Genomic DNA, 21616 nt, shown 5'->3' with positions numbered 1-21616 from the left:
CCATTTGAAATTCCCACTTCTTAAACTTGTACCTGTTTGCAGGGGGAGCCTGCTCAGTTTTTTGGTGGTTGGAGTTTGATAGCTTGTGCACGACTGTGACTCTGGTTTTGCTGAAGAAGCTGTGCAATTTCGATAAGGATTTTCAGATTTCAGAAGGAAAGTGTTTGGAGCACGGCCAGTTGACTCAGAGGCAGGGTAAATGCTTTTCAGACTCCTTCAGACATGTAGAAAAGTGTTTCTCAAGTGACACTAAAGCTAAAATCTTACGTGAATTTTACTAATGGGTTCATTATTTATAATGAAGGAAAATCCAAATAAAACTGGTTTTAACTTTTTCATTGAAGACTGCAATGCAGTTCATACGCTATAGCCAGTTTTTGTCCTGTGCAACAAAGCTGAAGTTTTTAAGGCAAGGTCTTTCAGATAGTAATGTTTTTAATGGTGCTTTTCTAATTCCAGCCATCTGATAACCTTCAAGGAAAAATCTTATGTCTCGATGGCCAGGCTTCTTCATCCTCTGTGCATGTCCTTGCCTTGCTGTTACCTGCAGCGGCACTACAAGCAGCCACTCACGCTTCATGTCTGCTAGGGCTTCCCCCAGACACGACTATTTATTCCTTTTTCAGGTTCTGTATTTAAAGATCACGTAGAACCTAAGCTTGTTTACATGGTAAGCTTCCCAAACAGACTGTTTTGAGATGCTTGCGTGTCGCTTTGATTCATGAAAAGAAGGGTTTCCTGAAATGTTCACCATCTCAATTGACAGATGATCACAGACAGCCTTATTTAATTTGTGGCAGTGTTTTCCAGCTTCCTGCGATACGTATATCCGTAGGTACCTCCCAGCGGAGGAGACAGACCCCTCGCATTTCTCCTACTTTCACTGCAAAATAAAATGCAGGAATCTGCTTTTCTTCATTGCTTTAAGCAAATCCTTGGAAGCCTTTCACAGACTCCGAAGGCTCCGTGGACAAGTGAACGAAAACAACCGACTGAAGTCATTAAGTTGGCTGTCCTGGTGTCAGCGGCGATGTTGGTAGACGCTTGCAGTGCACTGTCGGAACGTGCTTTGGACGTGCTCCGAAGCCTTTGATACTGCCTGAGCCCCTTCAGAGGGCTTAGCCTAGACTTTATAGTGCAATTATTTACAGGAAACATAATGCTGCGCCACTAAATAAAGTTGGCAACTCTAATTGCACTAGATTTATAAATCGATGCGGGTAACATATCTTTCTGTATGTGAAGCTGGAAATAGGAAAAAATATTCTTAAAATGGAAAAACATGTTTAGGGCTGTATGAAGTCCCCCTTTGATGTCGCGTGACATTTACTATTGAATCAGAGTTTTCAAGTGGTTTCTGAAAGAAAAAACATGATCCTGCCTGGACAGGAGTTAATGAGATGTATTCCTGTGTTCGTAGGGTCGTAGTACGAAGCGTTGCTTCAGTGCTCTCTTGGCTTCAGTGCTCTCTTGAAAAGGCGAGAGTTTTACAAATGGAAGATCAAAAATTGTTTCCTCTGTTGAATTCAAATCGTACTTAATAGTTAACTTTTTTTTTGCCCTAATGTTACTTTATGAATTGGAAGAACATCGCATCCAGACTATTGCGAAGATCTAATACTTCAATGTTGCTTCTTAAAAACAAATGAAAATCTGATGAGTTATTTTCTTCTCTTAGGTAAGCATTTTGTAGGTTGGCAAATCTGCATGATTATCACACGAAATTGTTCGTGTTGCAGGTTTTTACATGAATAAAATGGCAGATATATTTGGCACGCCCGTTAAGGTCCAGAATAAAATTCCACAGTTGAATCTTATTTTGAAGTAACCTTACTGGAGTGTGTTGTGAAGTGACATGTTTGTCCCTTAGCAATACTTCTCTGTGGGGGACTCCTCCCAGATTTCACAGCAGAACTAGAGCTGACAGTAGAACTCATCCCATCCTTTTTATTGACTCAAGGTGTGACTGAAGATGCAGATCCTTTCATCACATATTCAAATGGATAGTTCCTGACTGTAAAATAAATCTGGCTTGTGCCCACTCAAAAGTTGCTGCCAAACATCTCAGGCTACCAAGCCTAATGTTTAAATTAACTCTTGGAGTCCCAGCTTTTGTACAAGAAGGGTGTTTTAAAGGGCTAAATAAATCCCAAACTGCTGTGATAGAGAAACAATTCAGTATTTATTGTTTAAGGTTTTACCACTTCCAATTTACTGTAGAAAACAAACTTTCTGATGTAGGATGCTTTTATTAGCATGCAGAGCAGTTAATGGTGGCTTCTAACAAGCGGTTGGTCTTTCAGTTAATTAGCTAATATGAACTACAGACAAAACTTTTCAAATATAATTAGTTAAAATGTTCCCATGTAGTTTTTTAAAAGTATCTATGTGCTTAAACTGGATACAAATGCAGGTTGTAATGAGTACCGTTCTGTACAAAAACTGGTCTGAAGCCCAGAGCGTGCGGAGCCCATTTCTCATCATATTCCTAATAAATTGGAGGAATTTCAACATGCCAGCCTATTATTAACCAGCCTGGTGCTTTTTCTGTAATAGGGAACTAGCAACTAATATGTCTCCTGTCAAGTTTAAAAATAGCGCTACGTCTCCCATTACCACACCTATTAGTTCCCTATCCGCTCAGAGAAATTCTAAATCAAGTTTCTTTCATCTATTTAAACCTAATGGAAGACTTAGGATCACAGATGTTATCAAATTTATAGCAATAAGTACACTACTGAAAAAAGATGAGTCTTGAAAACTGTCTTGAGCCTTCAAGAGTCGTAAACACAGTCCAAAAAAGTTGGGTAAAACCAATGTGCCGTAAACCAACATTAGCAGTCTCTGTTAAACTGAGTTATCGCTATTCCAGGCTTTTGAGTTACGTGGCAAATGGGAGCTTATAATTAACTGTTAAATCAGAGTAACTAATTTTCTACCAATTACAATTGATAACCATGCATTTGCTGGTTATATTCTCTTATTAGATCTATTATTTTTGCTTTTGAAAAGCCCGTTACTGGATGATGAGCTACCCAAAAATCAGAACATTTTGTGAAGATGACTGATTGTTCAATACCTAGTGCTGTGCAGTGAACTCACGTATACTTCTGTAAATATATTGGGACCATTAAAAGGAGGAAGAGGAACAGACTCAGTGGAAGAGTAATCCTGTGTGCTGGCAATGGGTCCTCATGGCTATGGTCATTTCCCCAGCAGAGCCTGGGCCCTGTTTCTCCATCACACCTCTTCTTTGACTTTGCCCATTCTCTTTTGGCTTAGAAATCAAGAAAGCTTTCTGCTAATTAAATATCAAAAATATTTGATTTATCTTTTTCAATCTGCACATGCGAAAATAGTTTGCAGGCGGTATTTAGTTACCCTCGTGCCATACCCTGAATAGTACTTAGTTTCACGTACTCTGCTTAGGAGGTCAGTTAGAGACACGCAAACCAAGTTGTGTATTGTAATTGCTGTTCACAATGTAATGCGAATCAGGAGATTGGTCAGTGAAATTTTCCTGCAACTGTTTCCTGTGAGTGCTGTGCTCCAAAGGGAGACGTGTACTTCCCCGCCGAGGCAGTGGGGCTGTGTGTGGTTTGGAGTTAACCATAAATGTGATGCACAGATGTTTTTCTCAACTGGAAAAAAAAAAAAAGAAGCAATAATTTGTGATATAGATTAAGATCTTCAAAGATTTTGATTGAGGGTGGCTAGAAGTATAGATGGAAAGTACTCATGACAATCTTAAACTATGTCAAGAAAGAAGGTGAAAAGAAAATGTCGATGATTAAACTTCTTTGCTTTCTCATATCTGAAAGAAAAAAATAACAGCATGAAATGATGAAGGCCACTAGTGCTTTTATATAGATAAAATAATAAAGCGATGGAAATGGAAATACTGAGTTTTAAAACGCATGCTTTGCATGTGCATTAACAGCTTTTTCCTAAGGATTTATAGCAGCATTGTTTACTTAGCATGCACAGGATAACATACAGATTTTACGGCATGCTGCTTTTTAAATATGTATCCCCCAAAAGGAGCCGTGACAGTCCCTTGTGTCAGGGTGTCTCCAGATTAATAGCCGTGGGACATCTCTAAACCGTAACTTCTGAGTCCTGCTGTTGTATTTCAGGGCTGAAAGCACAGATGTACAAACCGAGCCCTGCAATCCTCACAGTGTGCTTTTTGGTTAAGATCACAATTCTTTTAAAATTCTACTGTTTGCAATATCTTGCTGAAATCTAGCAAGAATAAAGGTTGCAAGAGCAAATGTGTTTCCTTTAGGAAGCCGGGGATTGCTGCTCCTTGTCAGTAGGTGAGCAGGGATTTGGGTGTCAAACAAGTGGCCCTCAAGGTGCTCCTATGGGGGATGCAGCTTAGAAGCTGGAGAAGTTGAAGTCATGCTTTGGATTTGAGAGGAACTTAGTCTTAAAGTTTATGAATCTTAGTGCATGGTTCTTCTCTGGTGGGGCTGCAGCCTGTGACAGAGGCAAGCTTCTGACTGCTAGCGGCTGGTCTCAAATTTTGGGGTGAGGAAGCTGGGGAGAGGAGTCATACTCATAAGGGTTGCTCATCCCATCCCCTCTGCTGTCAAGGTAGCCTCTGGTACTGAACACAAATTATCCACACTTGTTGTTCTGGGGTGGGATATTTCTGCATCTGCATTGCTCGCAGTCACTCCAATAGCGAAAAGCAGGTTTCAAATAAGAACCCTACAGGCTGTGAGATGGAGGAGTCTGCTGGGCCCTGAACCAGCCACGTGAGTTGTATGTACGTCACCTCTTTGCCTGCTGTCAGAGGGAAGGCAATACTGCAGAAAAGCTTGAAACGTAGAAAATCTTTTTAAAATAAATTTATCTTAAAAACTTGACTTAAGAGTTTGTCATTGGGACTGGTGGTAGAGCCTGTGAGTGCGCTATGAGTGGTCTGCCAGTAGCCATCCATGTGGGTTTTGCATCAAAATGAAAGTGACTCACACGTGTGAGAGCACGACTTGTCAAGCACGAGAGTGGGACCCACAAAGCTCTTACTTTGAAAGCGAGTTTAAAAATTAATAATTAACTGCACGTTTTAAAGCATATTACAAGCAGCTGATTTTACAGCACGTCTTAAAATAGCCCTTGGAAGAATGAGTTAGCAGTCCTTTAAGCAACTGCTTCAAATAAGGGCGGTGAATAAGCTTGATCCTGAAAGGGATTTCGAGGCAGAGTTCACAGCTGGGAATACTTACCTGGCTGGGACCGCTGGGCCTGCGCCATTTTCTCCTTGTCACTCTGCTTGGGTTTTTGGCTGGGAGCTGACTGTCAGCGTAACGAACGCAGTCTCAACGAGCGTACACGTAGATCATAAGCAGAGTGACAAAAAATTCAGTGTTTGAGTATTTGGTGAAATAAAAGCAGGCGGTGCAGTGCAGCCTGCCTTCAGGGTAGCAGTCGTGTAGGTGCGTGCAGCTCTTAGGTGGTGGATGGGGCAAAGCGTGGTTTCTGCGTGTCACCAGCAGATTAATGCTGCTGCTGCTGCAGATGTCCAAGTAAAGGTGAACAGTTCTGGTTTACCGCTTTCTCAAAAGAAGTAGCTATTTCTTACTTTTTCCAGGTGATTTATATAAAAGATAAATCAAGTGGCGTTCTCACTTGGTGCAGCTGTACAGTTCAGTAATGACTTACCCCCGGTACTTTTGGGTGATGTAAATACAAGTTAAATTTTGGTCAAACATTCAAGATGCAGTTGTGCTAAAGGTACAGCTCCGGGGTTTCTGTGAGTCATTGCCGTGAGTAGGAGGGCACCGCGGCCGCTTTCAATGTAGGTTACTGCGTGTGCGCGCTGCCTCGAGCCTTACACCCTGCGTGTGTGCACGGTGCGGGGCCGGGAGCCAGGCGGGGCAGGGGGCACGGCGGCGGTGGCCCTTTGGGAAATCCCACCTCGCCAGGACGTGGAGCACTGAAAGGTTTTACCCGTAATAGGCGTTGCGTTATATTTATCCGAAATCATCAAAGGCTGCAGGTTTGTTTACGTACACAACGCATACCTGCTGGCTTTTGTAGCCAGCTGAGTGTGCTCTGGATACGGCGGTGGAATAAATTTCTCATGTGTGTGGGACTGTGACCGTTGAAACAATCATTACTGAAACCGTATACCTTATTTCCTGTAACTAATAGCAGCTCTCTACCTATGGAATATATTAACAGTTATTCCCTTGGTTTTGGATTGTTGCTCAACTATTTGGTTGGACAGCTATTTGCACACGATCTGTAATTTATGTTGTCTGAGTACGTCAACGAACAGAGCTAATTATGGCTTCCTGATGCGAGCGGTGCTGATGCTTGTGAAACCACACTTCTGTGTCTAAGAGCGAATGTATGTTCCTTAATAAATCATGGAAAATGACGAGTTTTCTCTACCTAGGCTGGTTAACAAAAAAAAACTTCAGTTGGTGTTTACCTAGAGTTTAAAATGAAGTGATGGTTTCTGTGGCTAGTCGAACAGTTAATTCTTCCGTGCCTTTAAAATAAATAATTACTGCTCTGTATAGAAGAGAAATTTATTTATTTATTTTTACAAACAGGGGCCCGTTTAGGGACTTGCAGCGAGTCCAACACTTGCTGTTTTGCTGCAGCAGCTCACCTCGTGGCAGAGTGACAAAGTCCTGGACGAGCATCACTGAGAGGTGCTGACTGACTTACGAGAAGTCTCACCAGGTACCTGAATTTATCAGCACCTTACCATACCTCTGTAATAGTCACGTAGCTAACACCGTTACTGCTTAGCAGCCTTTTTCTTATCCCAGTTGGTTTTTGTTAACGCCTGTCCTGAGGAAGGTGCTGCAGCACGCGGATGGGGTACATGCGGCGCAAGGCATTTTGCCGGCGCCGTGGTGCTGTGCTCCCGAGGCTGGGGCTGAGCTGCTGGCTCCGCGGAGAGGAAGCCCTGTAATGGGAAAGGGGAAGCAGTTCTGTTTTTCTAACGTTTGTTGTTTTCTTTGAAATGGGTAAAAGAATACCTGGAGTGATTTATATTTAATTGAGGATCACATTCCATCAGATACGGTGAATGTTCTCAGGCCATTTATCATCTGTGTCTTTTTGAGACCTCCACGGAGCATATAGTACATATTTACCTTAACTTGGCTAGGGCAAGGGAAATAAAGCAAAAATAATAGATGTTATTTTTGTGTGTGAACAAAACTGGAAGCCATGTGGATGAAATACGAGGTAAATGACTCTGTCCTGCCTCCTCCGTGACTTTTTAAATACAAGGAATTATTAGTTATGTATAATGCAATTTCCTTTGCATTATCAACGTATGTTTTTAAAACATGCAGTTCAGTGGCTGGCTTTTTTGTTGTTCCAGATTAGTCAACCCCTGAAGTAACCACGACGTGTATTGTGCTGCCACCATTGTTTAGTAGTTTCATATTTAAGTAGCATCTTAAAAACAAAAAACAAAACACTACCATATACTGCTCTTTATGTTACATTTTTACTAAATCAAACAAGATGGAAATTATTACAGCCTATTTTGCACGTAGGTTGCACTAGGATCCTGCAAGAGCTACCTAACATGTACCCCAAGGGCATCCTGTTGGGAAAAAGGGTTCTCGGTGTAAATAGCCAAAAGGAGGTTGTTGTATGGCCACGTTTGTGTAATACTTGCAAAATGCTTTAAGGAATAGATGTAAAGGAAGGAAGGTAAGTGCAGAGTGACCGAAGAAGTGCCAGGATCCGTAAGAAGGAAACGTGAGAGCCAAAGAAGCCTTCTCCAGTCAGCACACCCGCTCGCTCTGTCCCAGTGAGGAAGTTCAGCGAGAAGTGCTGCCGAAGAAAATCAGAGAGCACATTGTCGATTCAGCTAAAGGCTGGTGATAAAAAACAGTTTCAGAACTAGTCTGATGAAGTGTAATTTGATCAGATAGTTTATGAACACATTCCTTTATTACTGATACCACTAATGATTGGTAAATTCACGGTAACTCATTCCCACTGAGTGACTGACTCAGTGACATTTACAGCCTTTCCTGCACCCCCTTTTTTAGGGGGGCTGAATTTGCAAAACGCTTCCCTCTGTTCCTTTGAGTTACATTTTCAGCGACGTTTGATGACGAGCGTGGCATAATTAATTGCAAATTGTTCTGTAGGTGAATAGTGCATATTCTGAACACAGCTTGTGTTTGTATCGCAGTTATTACCCTGCTTGTTCCAGAAGGGCTCTGGAGTAGGGATTAGGATTTCAGTTGCATCATTGTGAATTCAGAAAACGCCAGTGATTTCAAAAGTGTGATTCTGAAATTAGGTCAGTGGAAAAGAGATCAGAATCTGCCTTGCTACCTGCGAAGATGCAAACTCCAAACTGAAGAGAAGTCTGTGCTTCCAGAAGATGATTATTTTCCTTTTGAAAGGAACATATTTGTCAAAAAAAAAATGTACCTGAAACAGCGTGGGGGAGTGAGTAATAGACCAAATTAGAACCCGAATCCAGGCTGTGTTATGATAGGAATGAACATGGGATACTTTTCTTCTTGCTCATTGATCTGTAATGACCCACAAGTTCGATGTCACTGTTTTATCTTGCACACTGATGAGCCAGCGGCTCAAATTTATCTGGAGGTCTCTTATATTTTGTCTTCTAATTAAATTTCTGCAGTATTTGGATTTTTGTTGGTGGCTAGCTGATCTTTTGATTGCTGCAAGTCACTTGTAGTTTTCAATTTTTCTAAAATCTGATCACAGACAAAAATATCGTTTATCTGTATATATATAAAACTGAACTTGATTTTAACTAAATTTCAAGGTTGAGATTTGAGATTGACTGAGAATTTGTGGGGAGTACATAGTTCTTTACCGAATTCTCACTTTTTGTCATCAGAGCCTTTGAGAAGATAAGAATTACAGTCTGAAACCACTCGAAATGACAGGTCACAACATGCAGCATCAAACAAGAAGCCCAAGCAAATAAGTTGGCGGAGAATCCTCCCTGGTCAGGGTATTTTGAGAAGGGAATCATCAGAGGGGCAGTCACGGATGGTAAATACTTTTCAGGGTTTTGTTTTCGGCGTTTTTATTTGATGGCGTTGGTCAGAGCATCTGAGCAGCAGCTTTTCAGTACCCCAAGTGCGTGACTCATGAAACATGAGCAATAGTCACGGGGTTTTCGTCTTTCCCTTCGCTTTGGGCAACACGTTTTGCTTCCTGTTTGTCAGCAGCCCCGTGGCTGAGTGTGTGAGAGCTTCCTTAAGCTGGCACTGTTGTTCTCTTCCAGCCATTTTGGAGCACTGAGAAATAATGTGGTTTGCATCTCCTCTGGGGTCCGAGTGCGTTGCTCCAGGGGGCTTCCAGCAGCAGGGGATGCAGGCAGGTTCTCGGACTGCCGGTCCCAGGCAGGCTCCTTTGAGCCCTGGCCCCGGTCTGCTTTGCCTGAAATGGGTTTGGATTGTTCTTTAGCTTTTTCTACTTCTAATAAAAGGGTTAAACCCGTGTAAAAGTGAATAGAAAGCATTTTATGGACATGTCCTCTAGCCTGTTGAAGAATGATGTATTTATGAGTGTGTAAAGTAAAGCTACTTTTCAATATTTGATTGAAAACAAAACAAATACCATATTTTTAAGTCCTGCACGTTCTGGTTCCTTTAAAATTTCAAATGGCACTTTGTAATGGTTGAAACTAGTAGGGGTGATAATGTTGTCATTATAATTAAGTACCATTTTTTGAAGTAAACCCTTGAACCTAACGTGAAGAGGAAAAACGAAGGCACTGTAAGGCCTCACAATATGTTTCTGCTTTTTCCAATATCCTTTACTTAAAAACAAAAAGCAAGCAAACAAAACAAAAACCTGGGTATTTCTACAGTAAAGTATTTCTCTGTTGTCATTTTCAGACTCCAGGCAGAAGCGAAGCACTAGGAAGATGACCGTTCTTCTCATTGAAGCTTTTTATGGGGGCTCCCACAAACAGCTGATGGATCTTCTTCAGGAAGAGCTGAAAGAAGAATGCGTGCTCTGTACGCTCCCTGCCAAGAAGTGGCACTGGAAAGCACGGACTGCTGCCCTTTATTTCATGCAGACAGTGCCAACAAATCCAAATTACAGGTAACACAGGAGTCGAATAACCTCAAAGCTCAAATTACAGGGAGGCCTTTAACGAGGTCTCTTGAGCTGAATCGTCAGTTCTGTGCATGCAAGTGCATGTGCACAGGCAGGTGGAGACTTGCAGTGGACAGTAACAAGTTGGTCTTCTTGCTCTGATTTCTTTGGGTATAAGTATGGGAAACTACCACAGTGCTTTAGAGTTTCTTAAAATACTTTGGCTTGCATTCCTAGTCCTTTAAAGTCTCCAAGAATGCACGCGTATGGATATCTACTTACGTATATGTACATTTTATGTTAAAATTATCAAGTGATTTCAGAAATAAGGAAGGGTTTAAACAGTTTTTCACTGATTTGGTTGAACGATGGCACAGATGTGAACCCTGCAAGTTTCCTTGCTTGCCCTCCCAGTTTATCTATTAGCAAGTCTGATTTATCAGGGTGTACTACTCTGGCTGACCTAGAGGATTAAGGGAGTCATTTTATCTTAATGATTGTCCGGTTCTGTAACGTGCCGGCACCTGTAGATGTCAATTATGTGTTTAAGTGGCAAATTTCTATCAGCTAGAACCTGGGCTGATAAAAGCAGACTATTTAGGTCAACAGATAGCTATCACAGAGCGAGAAGCAGTCACTCCAGAACCAAGCTGCCTTTAAAACCAGTAATTTTGCTTGCCCTACCTGATCGGTTGAGATGTGGTGAGGTGATTGCGAGGCAGCGCCGCCGTGCACGGTGCAGTGCATGCACCACCGGGGTGCACAGCACAGCACCACGGCCTCGGCTGTAAATCAGCACCTAGCTGACTTTGCACCTGCGTGGAGAGGCACTGTTGGTGCTCTGGGACATTTCAGCACAATCACCTGCTTTTCAGCCATGCACAAAGTTAACTTCAGCAGGGCTGCAGGTACACCTGAGCGAGCTAGTTAGGCTTTGGAGCTGGGTCTGGTGTTTGTTACTCCAGAAAGGAGCAAGTAGGTATAATAGAGCAGGGAAGGAATGTAATATTTTCAAGAGTAGATCTTGTGATGTAGAAGGCTGCATTTGAACAGGGTTCCCCAACCCAGTGTTCAGTCTGTTTTTGAATGCACACTGTACACATGTTCACCTTTTCTCTTCCTGCTTCTGGCTTGCGTTTCAAATAAGCTGCTGTTCCAAGCCAAGCATTATAATTATTCTTCCCGTTTGTCTCGCGCAAGGCATTTATCGTTGGTTTCATCTTGCTTTCCTTTTGCAACAATTTTGTTTTGGAGGAGTATATATGACAAACTGTTATGTAAATTTGTCTTGTATCACAACCACATCCTCCAACGCATCGCAATGTTATCTGTGTTCCTTCAAGGTCAGCAGCCCAAGCTGTCCAGCACTAACTGTATTAAACTAATCAGACATCACTCATAGACATACACTTCATTAGTTTAACTTACAGTTACATTGACCCAAGATAACTTAACTCCAATTTGTCAAGTAACCCACATCTTGGGAAAGGGGGGGAATGACGATGACTTTAAAAAAAAAAAAAAAAGAAAGGAAAAAAAACAACGCAGCAGCTTGAAAACTCACTTGAAGTTAATAAACTTGCAATCTGTCATAGACTTATGTGCAAATATAACCTTTACTGACAACAAATAAATCTGATCAAACCAATAGTGCATCTTAAAGAGAAGAAAGCTTTTTTTCTTTGCTGATGCTGTTAGGGTTTGATTAGACAGAATCAAATAGTCAAAGTTCACAAAGATGCAGTGTCTAAAAAAGGATATGTACCTTATCCTCAGCTGCGGGATAAAATTTTAGGAACAAGGGCTGATAGGACTGGTGAGAGGAAAACTGATTAGAGGTACCTTCTACTTTCCGTATTTTTAATGTTTGTTTTGTAATTGAATGTTTCAAGTATTTTATTAAATTGAAAGCATAAATGCATCAGACTACAACCTAATGAGGCTGACTACTCTCTCCTACTAGAAAAATCATTGATTAAAATTAACATTGATTCTTTTATTTCTCGCTTGCTAGTAACCATTTAAGATCTGCTTCCCAGGCAGTAGTTTGCTTGTGAAGATGAAATTATCAAACTGGCAGGAGTGTGTGTTTTGAATTACACATTTAAATATTTAAACCTTCTTGTGAGGTAGTGGGAAATAGCAGATCTACATTATTTACAGCATTGACGTTATTTGTAGAACAAAAAATTTCTTTTCCAAGTGATGTTTTTTAAATACGACATTTCATAAATACCTTGTTTCTGTTTGTGCATTTCATGATACAGAAAGGTCACAAATATTTCAAGTGCAAACCCTCCTGGTGACTGTGCCGCCTAACTGAATTTTGCTTTTCCAGCTGTACTTTATTTCTCCCACAAACTAGCAGCTTGAAATAATACTGATGCAAACTCTCCTGATAATTTTGCTCTATGTATACAGCATACGGCTGTATGTATACCTTTTAAAAGACAGATACTTCTGTTCATATGAGCTAGCTATGGGAAGAAGGCAGCCTTGTTACTTTCCAAGTGAGGTTCGGTGCATTGAGTAACAGCCTTAAAAAGTGCTTTTGAAGCAGACCATGAGCTGAACAATGATAGATGTTAAAATGAGGTACTCTGCAGTGACCGGTGAGTTTGTGATGAACTTGCAAATAGTTATTTATCAGAGAACAGACGTGTACTCCCTGGAGCGAGACCCGGGGTGGCCAAGTTCCTGCTGCGAGTGGAGCAGCCGATGTCTCGGTGCGCCGTGAGTGATGTTCCCCTGAAGAGCGAGGAGATCTACCCAGTCTGTTGCAGGGAGTTATATCCTCGCCCTTCAAGGGGAACACGCGTATTTTGGAAGGTATCACAGACTTAGGATTTCATCTGCAGCACTGCACAGATTTATATTGCTTCCCTGATGTAAAGGCTGTGCTGTGTTTCTCCAGAAAATGTTCTTGTCTATTTTCATGTCTTCTTTGTGTGTTGTTAAACCACCTCCCATCTTCATTCATCTCCTTAAAGGAGGACGGATGCCCTGATGAGTATGGAAGATCAACCACGCGATGCGTGCCCTAAATTCAGCAGCCTGTAAGCAGCTTTTTCTAGGTGGCATACATAGCTGGTAAACCTAATGTGCTCAGATATAGAGAGGGATGTGTTAGAGCCACAGAGCATTTCTCAGAGCTTTCTTGAATTGCCCTGCAGAGACTCACGTGATTTTTCCTTACTGCCCTGATTGGAAAGGAGGTGTCTGCGTGGGGGCTACGTTAGGACGAGGAGTTTGATGCGCTTGGTCCAACTGCAGCTTTCCAGAGCCTCCTCCTGTCGGAAAGGGAGGAGACAAGGACTTCTGCAACTCATCTCTCCTTTCTACCACTTCCCTGCTGTCTCTCTCTGAGTAGTAGGAGCAAGATGGTTTTGTCTCTTCTCCAAATTTTCGGCTGCTGAGAAATAGTGAGATTTTTCTCTGGGAGTTGTGATGCAGTCCTGCGCGTTACGCTCCTTCACCCCAGGAGTCACAGCAATGCAGCCTTTCCTAGGTGGCAATTTCCAAATTGCAGCGTTTGAAACAGGCTGAAAAAGGGCAGTGTTACTGCCTGCTTTTTGTAGAAAACTTTTTGCAGCAACCCCAGAATTTTGTTATCGGCTGAAGGAATATTAGCATCTTTATTCCATAAATTAGGGAGGTCCGGCACAGAGTCGTGACCTCCTCCGTCAGGCTGCGGAGCCGATGTGTTGTCTGCTTTGTCTCCCAGCTTGCTTCAGACAGCTTAAGTTCTCTGATAAATGTAGATGTGTGATCTTGTTGAAAATTGTTTTCCATAGCACATAATGACTTTTCACTGGTTCGAAGAAGCCTTTAACAAAAAAGATTTTTTTAGATATTTTTTTCCTTAGTTAAGGGAAGTTCTCAAATTTGAGAAATTATTAAAACATTTCATGAAAAGGTAAATATTAGTTGCTTTTCTTTTTCCTGTAATTTTAATCTTTATTACCATGAAATAACTTACAAATTTAAAATAATAAAACAATCAACATGACACACAAGAAGAACACATTTTTGTTTTAATAGAGGCTATTCTCTGTAGAAAATGTGATCCAAATACAAAAAAGAGTGCAAGATTTTGATTTGAAAACATAAAGTGCATTGTAGCTTCCAGTTTGTTTTAATAGTACTGCTAAATTATTTTCAAAAAAATATATATATAAATATAAATATTATGTGTTACAGTCAGTACTGCCCCCCAGGTAGCTGTTCATATGAATAAAGATTTTATTTGTAACAAACTCGTGCCCTGAAATACCTCTAGGGTAAATGTTAGTATATATATACCCCCTGATACTTGACAACTATATTTTAAAGACAAACTCTATGCTTTTTACATTTTACAAAAGAGAAGAAAAATCATTGTTTCAATTAATAGAGCTCTGAAAAAATTTGAGGGGTGTGGTGGTGAGCAATGTATATCACATTCCAAGAGTATATAACGGTGATGTGTGTGTGTTGCTTTGTTTTGCTTTTTAAATAATATTTTAAGATTACCAGATTAAAGATTGTTTCAGATCTGATGCTTTCATTCTGCTCTATAAGGAAAAAAAACCAGGCATGCATTGTTATAGAGTGAATTCTTTGCTAAGTGACGAACTGGTGGTGTTGAATGTTGAACATTTTCAGATTGTGATCCTGTAATCTTGTATTCCAGTGAGTAATTCAGTGTACGAGCAATCCCACGAAAACATAACACAACTTGCATGGGTGAGCATTAGTAAATTCAAGTACTTGGTACCTTCTAAATACATTCTTTTTTATAAAAACAACCTGTAAGTAAAGTCCTGGGGAAGAAGTTGAAGATTGGAATTGAAGCAAGGCAGTCAAATTTCAGGCATTTCTTTTAAAGATGAATACACAGATGCCCATTTGTGCTGGAACACTTCTGTCTTCTGTATGTCTGCATGTCAAATACGGGCATCTTCTGTGTGGGAAGAGGAATCATGTTCCCCAGGTTAGCGGTCTTCCCAGCTTTTGGCCCTAGTAGGGGTCAGGTAATAAATAGTGTGTGTAGTAGTATGTTAAATGAAATATAACCACATACCTAGAAAAGTTTATACTCGATCCTTATTTTTGCATATTTGATGGTGTGTTTGCTTTAGTATGTAGGTGAATAAAAGTTGACCCTTATTTTGGTATCCTTTTTTTTTTTTTCCCCCTTCTCATTGTGAGCTTAAGAAGTGTGTGTGAATGGTGTATTCATGCCAGATTGACTTGGAACATAGTCCTAGAGAATAGGTTGGTGAACCATCTTTCGTACTTTGATCGGGTGACCCAAAGGGGCAGAGAAATAAGGGGACTAAACGAAATAGCTGGTACCCCCTGAAGACAGGGCTTGGGTCCTATCTTTGATTAAAAATAACGTGGGTGTAACTTCCTCATTTCTATAGCCTCGCTGGTGGGTACAAATCACAGTGTGCTTACCTTGCTGTGGGGATGTACCAGGAATCACAGATCCCCTTCATTTAAGGGGCAAAGTTCGCTGACAGACAGCTGTAGGAGAGGGTGCTTCATCCCGAGTTCCTCATTCACACTCCCTAGCTGCATAAAGGGTCATTACTTCTTTCATTTCATTAGCACTAAACTTGATTTCGTTTCTTCCTTTTCTATTTTTTTTAGAAAAAAAAAAATAATCCGTTGAGTTCACCAAGGTTAGTTAACATGGGCTTGTGCAAACACATAGACATTCCTTCTGCCCACGCTTTGAACTAGCTGGTTGTGAGCTAGCGGCGCACCAGAAGGCCATATGGCCCTACCGGCGCCGTGTTGAGCCTCAACTAATAAGCCCTACCGAGATCCAAGACACAGGCACCGTGTACCGAGCTGAAACAACTTGGTGACTTCTGACCAGAGCTGGCTCCTGTCCAGCCAGCTTAGAGTGTATGCGAAGGGCGCACACGTCCATATGGAAGCGCACGAAGCTCCGCAGCGTGTCGCAGATGATACCCTCCACTTTATGGCCCCGGATAATGGAGGTTGTCCCAGCCTGAATAAGGGGTGTGAATTCCTTTCTGCTGCGGGGAGCTTGGAGGCCATCTGATGCTGAGCGCGCGTCACGTGGGGACGTACGTGCAGAACGGGGCTCGGTGTTGTTAGCTTAATACCGCCCCAAATCTGTTCCGAAAACTTTGGAAAATGTTACCACTTAAAGTAAACTTCTTCAGAAGAGTGTAAAATCTAATGTGTTTGAGAACTATTTTTATCAGAACGCTAATATAAATCCATGCTTTGTTAAGGCTGACAACAGAAAAAATCTATTCTAGTATTATTTTTTTTCATGGGTGGACAGTGTAAACTAAGGTTACTGCTCCAGTAAAAGGCTTAAGTCAAGTCTCAGGACAAAGTCATTTCATACGTTGAATAATACCACTGCTGTCTTCTGTCTCTGCTCAGGACCGGACTGCTAAAATTTTACTTTTCAGTATCCCGGAGAGGCTGCCTGAAAGTTTTCCTAAGTCGGCGAAGGAGGTGGGCTCTCCTTTGTTGGGCAGATTAATTACCTTGCTGCCGCGGCGCAGAGCAGCCAGAAGCAAAGTTCTGCTGCTTGAAGCCCTTGTGCACTGCGACGTTTTGAGAGTGAATGTTTTTATTCTTAGGTCTGGCTGTGAAAAACTGTGAGGGGGGGAGGACACACGACAGCAAAAAATCTTTTGAGAAACGGGACAAATAATTTTGTAAGTAAACTACCTGAAATTTATTCAGGCAGGCAGCAATATGATCTTAAACATTCACTTTGCATTAATCAACTTTGCCTCAGATAAAATCCTGGCAGATGGTAGCTATTCATTTTAAAAGTGACAGGTTTTCTTTACATTTTTTTTGGTGTGTAAACCCCCCCCCCACATGCACACTTGTCTCCAAAAAAAGTTTAGTAGTATCATTTGCCCGACGTGCGTTTTTCTTAACTACACTCCCGTTATTAAGCAGTTTCACAATTTGGATAGTTAAAAGGGGTTTTAGATGAATTTAAATCAAGGCTCCCTCCTTTGAAGTCAGTGGAAGTATATATGATCTCAACTTCGGCACAAATAAGATGAGAATGATTAACACAATGCAACGAGAGGTGCGGGAGTGGGAAGTAAGCTAGTTGCGATTGGTGCATGATCTATAGACGGTGCTAATGCGAAATGGCAGTTGTCCGTTTGATGTGTAAAAGATTTGCTGAAATTCCAGAAAAATATTCTGATGAGACAATGAAAGAACAGTCTGTTTTTTCAAACTGTAGCATGTGTTTTTCCTTTATGTTCTTGAGTGCCTGGGGAAATCCTTATTTTTCTTTCTAAAATGAATTTTATGAATCACCTGGAGAATTGATATTTACATTGCTAGCAGTAAAATGTAATGAAATTGTGCATTATGATTCGGTATTTCTGCACTTAGGATTTTAATGAGTATTTTATCTGTCCTTTTAAATGGTTGCTGTGCATATATTTTATTTCTAGATTACTTATAGATTACATTTCTATTTTCAAATAACAAATATATACAGTACTATATTATAAAGAATATGATACTATCTAGAATTCATTGTCATTTTCGTCCGTAACACTAATTTGATCTTCCAAGAGGAAAGAAACAGCTTTTGGTTTATATCTAATAAAGAAAAAAATCCTGATTTTTTTTTTGTTGTTCTGTGCTGCTTTTTTCCTAATCTTTTTTTTTGTACCTATAAAACAAGTGATACAAATGTTGTCAGGTACTTGGTTTGCACGTGATTTGGATTTATCGCTTTATATTCCGCTGTCATAAATAACTAGCTTTCTTAACGGGTACTTACAGCTTGGCTGAATTTTGTGAATTATTTATAATAAAAAAAGAGATTTTATGTAATGCAAACTGTTTGTAGCAAAACAGTTTGGGAGAAGATCTCCGTTAACACCGATGTTTTTTTTTCTTTTTGCGAGCGTTATCCTGGCCCCCGTGCACCGAAGGTCGCCTTTCTGTGAAACTCAGAGCGCCGCGCCTCAGGTTGCCGGGGCCGTTTCAGCTGCCAGTCTACAGCAGCCCAAGAATTCGAGAATTTAGTTAGGAAGGTTAGCGTGGAGCCAACGTGAGGAGGAGCTGTAGACACGAGGGCTGCTGGCGGGAGGCGCGTTGTGGTCGGATCCGCCGCAGGGTGGCTGCTGCCGTGCGGAGCAGAGGCGCGAGGCAGCGGAGCATCTGGAGGGCCGCTGGACGCGACATCCAGTTGTACCACAGGAGGTATCCTGGACTCGTCATGGCAACGTTAAACCTTTCAGAAACTGGGGGTTCCTAAATGGAATGCAGATGAGACGATTTAAAATATTTGTTCATATGGTCACTTCTCTCATCTCACAGTTTGTCACAGGATGTTTTTCTGGCAGCAGATTGTACTGGCTACTTAAGTGGTGTAGGGAAAGAAAAGCCTTCAAAACGGGCTTTCTGAGCAGTTGCATTCTTCGTGCATTTAACAACTGGTGTTGCTCAGCCCTGAGTGCTACCCTATTTCTTTCTCTTTTGTGTCAGCCAGTTCAGACCGTGGGCAGGCCTCACCGCCAGCCCAGGGCCGCCGTCAGGGCAGCCCATGTTGCACCAGCAGCCACTCACCTTTCCTACAGGGAATCCCACTGCCGTGGGCACCAACGTGGGTGTTACGGGCTGGGAGGACAACCAGTGCTCCTACAGCTCGGTCATGCAGCTCTGGGGTGTTTGTTAGCATCTGTCGTGGTGCCCCAGAGTTGCAGCCTGCGTTTTGAATGCGCCGAGCCAGCCCTTGGGATACGGAAAGGCTAGGTAGGTCACTCCAGGGAATGTGGTGAAGGGTGTTTTCTGGGTTTATCTCCTCGGTTCCTCTGTGATTACAGCTGTTTACAGGATTGTAACCTGCGCGTGGCTATGTAGGCAGGTGATGGCTGTTAACAAGTGCTGCGGCTTGGTAGTGCTGCGGGGAGGCTGCAGGGCAAAGCGGTGCTCCTGGGCCGATATCACGCGGCGCCTTATTCAGTGTCCCCTGCTTCTTGTGCGCTGAATGTCCGTAAGAGGTGGCCTGAGTGCATTAAATACGCTCCAGAAGCATCTCCTCCTGGTTTGGTTTCGTCTAAAAAAAAAAAAACAACCAGTTCATGGCATTGGAGACCACTCTGGTGAGAGCTGAGGCGCAGTGAGTGAGGGTGGTGGTTAGAGTCGCTCCATAAACGCTCTTCTGAATCAAACTGAAATGCTGATCTAAACCGACCCATAAAATACTTGACTTGGTGATTTGTGATGCTGTTAATAAATATGCAGCATATACCTAGCCTGTAGTTTGATTATATGCCAAATGACGGTGCGTTGGACTGCATTAAATTTAATACGGACTTCTGACTCCTCCAAACTGTAGTTTGATCAATTTGTTGCCTCCTCCTCCTCCCTCGTACGCTAGTAAGCCCAAGTGTCTTGGGAATGATACCTGCTATCGGTATGCTTTGATTTATTATGATGATTAATTTACCTTCCCTTGGAAAAAAAAAAAAAAAAGTAAATTCTGTCTATTCATTTGAATATCTTTGACAAATAGCAACCAAAAGGCTTTTCTCCTTATTTTATAATGAAGATTTTTTGCAATCTCCGTATTTCCTTGGACAGTGTTTTCCCTTTCTTGCCTCTGTCCTTTGTCCCTGTCTTTTCCTCCCTCCCTCCTGCACATATACTCTGACGGTCCAGTGGACACAGTCATTTTAAAGAATGCTTTCCATTTCAGAGCACTAATTTTTTTATTGTTTATGTTTATAACCTTGCCGAATTGTTCATCATTTTTTGGTTTAGCTCTCTTAATTTTACTTGTTGCGCACTGGACCTTATGTTTCTGTATAATAGCAACTTTTAAGAAAGAATGAAGGAAACAACACGAGACAGAACATCAAAACTAGATACGTGATTTTATTTTTTTTGTTCAGATGGCTTACTGGAAGAATTTATACCTGTTATCCATACTGTTTCTAGTAATTACTAGGAGGAAAGATATATCTAGACTGATACATATAGAAAGATATATCTAGCCTAACATTTCTCACACCAATTTCACCTGATGTAACTACTTAAAATGTTTAATGATTTATAAAATGGTTTAAAAAAAAAAAAGGAAATTATTCTAAAAAAAAGTGGTAGAAAAATTATTTCAACTGTTTTTGTTGTTATAGCTAAGCAGTATTCTTGCTATGAGTCTTGTTAACATGTATTTTCTTTGAGTGATTTTTGTAAAACATGATGTATTTTGCATATAATGAAGACGTGTCTATTTGGAATGTGAAAAGATCTTTTCCGTGGAGTATTATTATATGAAGACATTTTTGAATGCATATAATGCTATGTATATTACATATGGGTGTATTAAAAAAAAGGAGAGGAGTAATTCGAGAATATCTGCAATTTTTATTTATGTAAAAGAATATCCCATTTTTAATTAAAGATGGAATTTAAGAATGATAAATGGGACCATTATCTAGTAGCAGTTAGTTTGCAGGCATTTTTTCCTACTCTTCTGCAGAGTGCTGCAGGTTTGACAGTGCCTTTGGCTTTTGTGAGCAAAATGCATTTCATACTTGTGACAGAATAGTTGTAACTCACTAAACATGAAACAGTTATCATACATAGCGACATCTCTATGTTTAAACCCCGAGGAACAGAATTATTTTAAACTGTGCATATGCAGAAATTTCCTGGTAATCAATTTTATTAGAAACGTAGCAGCAGCTAAAAAATTTTATATGCCAAATGTATTCGGAGAAATAGTGCTAAAGATACTAAAATTATGCAAGAAGATGAATTTCTGGAGAAACTGTAATGAAAAAGTTGTCTTTTATTTTATTTATTTTGTTTTGGAGGGAAATGATTCCTAAATTAACTTTAGGAGGCGAATTTCTCTTGTTATAGCTGTCCTGTAATAAATTGTAGATGAGCCAAAATTAGATGTTATTTCTGAAGGAGCTATGCTACATCATACTGTTTACACTGCCAGACATAACTTCTGTCTGCCTTGTAGCCATTGACAAAAAAAGGAATGTGTGCTTTAGCCCTGTTTTCCTTCAAGGATGTCCAGTTCATCCTGACACTGGCAGAGGCTGATGCAGTTAATGGGTAGAGTGGTGATGGGCAGTGAGCGCAGGGGTTCTCTACAACCAGCCTCACTATTTTGCCCCATTTGGTAAAATTATTTTTGTCTTTGGTACTAGACTAGCCTTTTTCTTGTTTGTTCTTTTTTTGACTTTAGGATGAAACAACAGCCTCTAAATGAGTTTGGTTTTTTTTTTGATCAGCTCCCTGAAAATCAGTAGACGCTTTGAGAGGAACTTGAGCTCGCCATCAGGCATGATGCACCTCTTAGTATGACCCGTGGTTATCCTGGGAGCAATTAGCAACTCCATGCCTGCCCTGGTATCATGCAGGGCATGCTGAATGACCCTGCTGTTTTCCCCTTTTTCTCTCTGTTACTTTCACAGAGCATCAGTATCCTGACTGGGAGAGAAGTTCATTTGACTAGGATCCTCTAGAACGAGCCTTTGTCTTTACAAGGTCACTT

The 21616-nt window shown here is 41.1% G+C and overlaps 1 protein-coding gene across 50 annotated transcripts in view; it reads left to right on the top strand.

The window, feature by feature from the left end:
* Positions 1-21616, top strand: part of GTDC1 (glycosyltransferase like domain containing 1) — a 182395-nt gene that overhangs the window by 48579 nt on the left and 112200 nt on the right. For 36 of the 50 annotated variants that reach the window (XR_013953640.1, XM_080599833.1, XM_080599826.1 and 33 more), the window contains 3 exons: positions 6570-6702; positions 8867-9024; positions 9876-10086. Coding sequence is in view for 49 of the 50 variants with exons in the window: in XM_080599833.1 (XP_080455959.1) it covers positions 9905-10086 (182 nt within the window). In the remaining variant the exon portion in view is untranslated. The remainder of the gene's footprint in view (positions 1-6569; positions 6703-8866; positions 9025-9875; positions 10087-21616) is intronic. The other 14 variants (XM_080599818.1, XM_080599824.1, XM_080599821.1 and 11 more) reach the window with 3 other exon arrangements.

This window comes from Anser brachyrhynchus (genome assembly GCF_964034855.1).
Source record: "Anser brachyrhynchus genome assembly, chromosome: 7".
Classification (NCBI taxonomy): domain Eukaryota; kingdom Metazoa; phylum Chordata; class Aves; order Anseriformes; family Anatidae; genus Anser; species Anser brachyrhynchus.
Note: the sequence above shows the minus strand (reverse complement) of the source record. Positions and strands in the feature narration are given on the sequence as shown.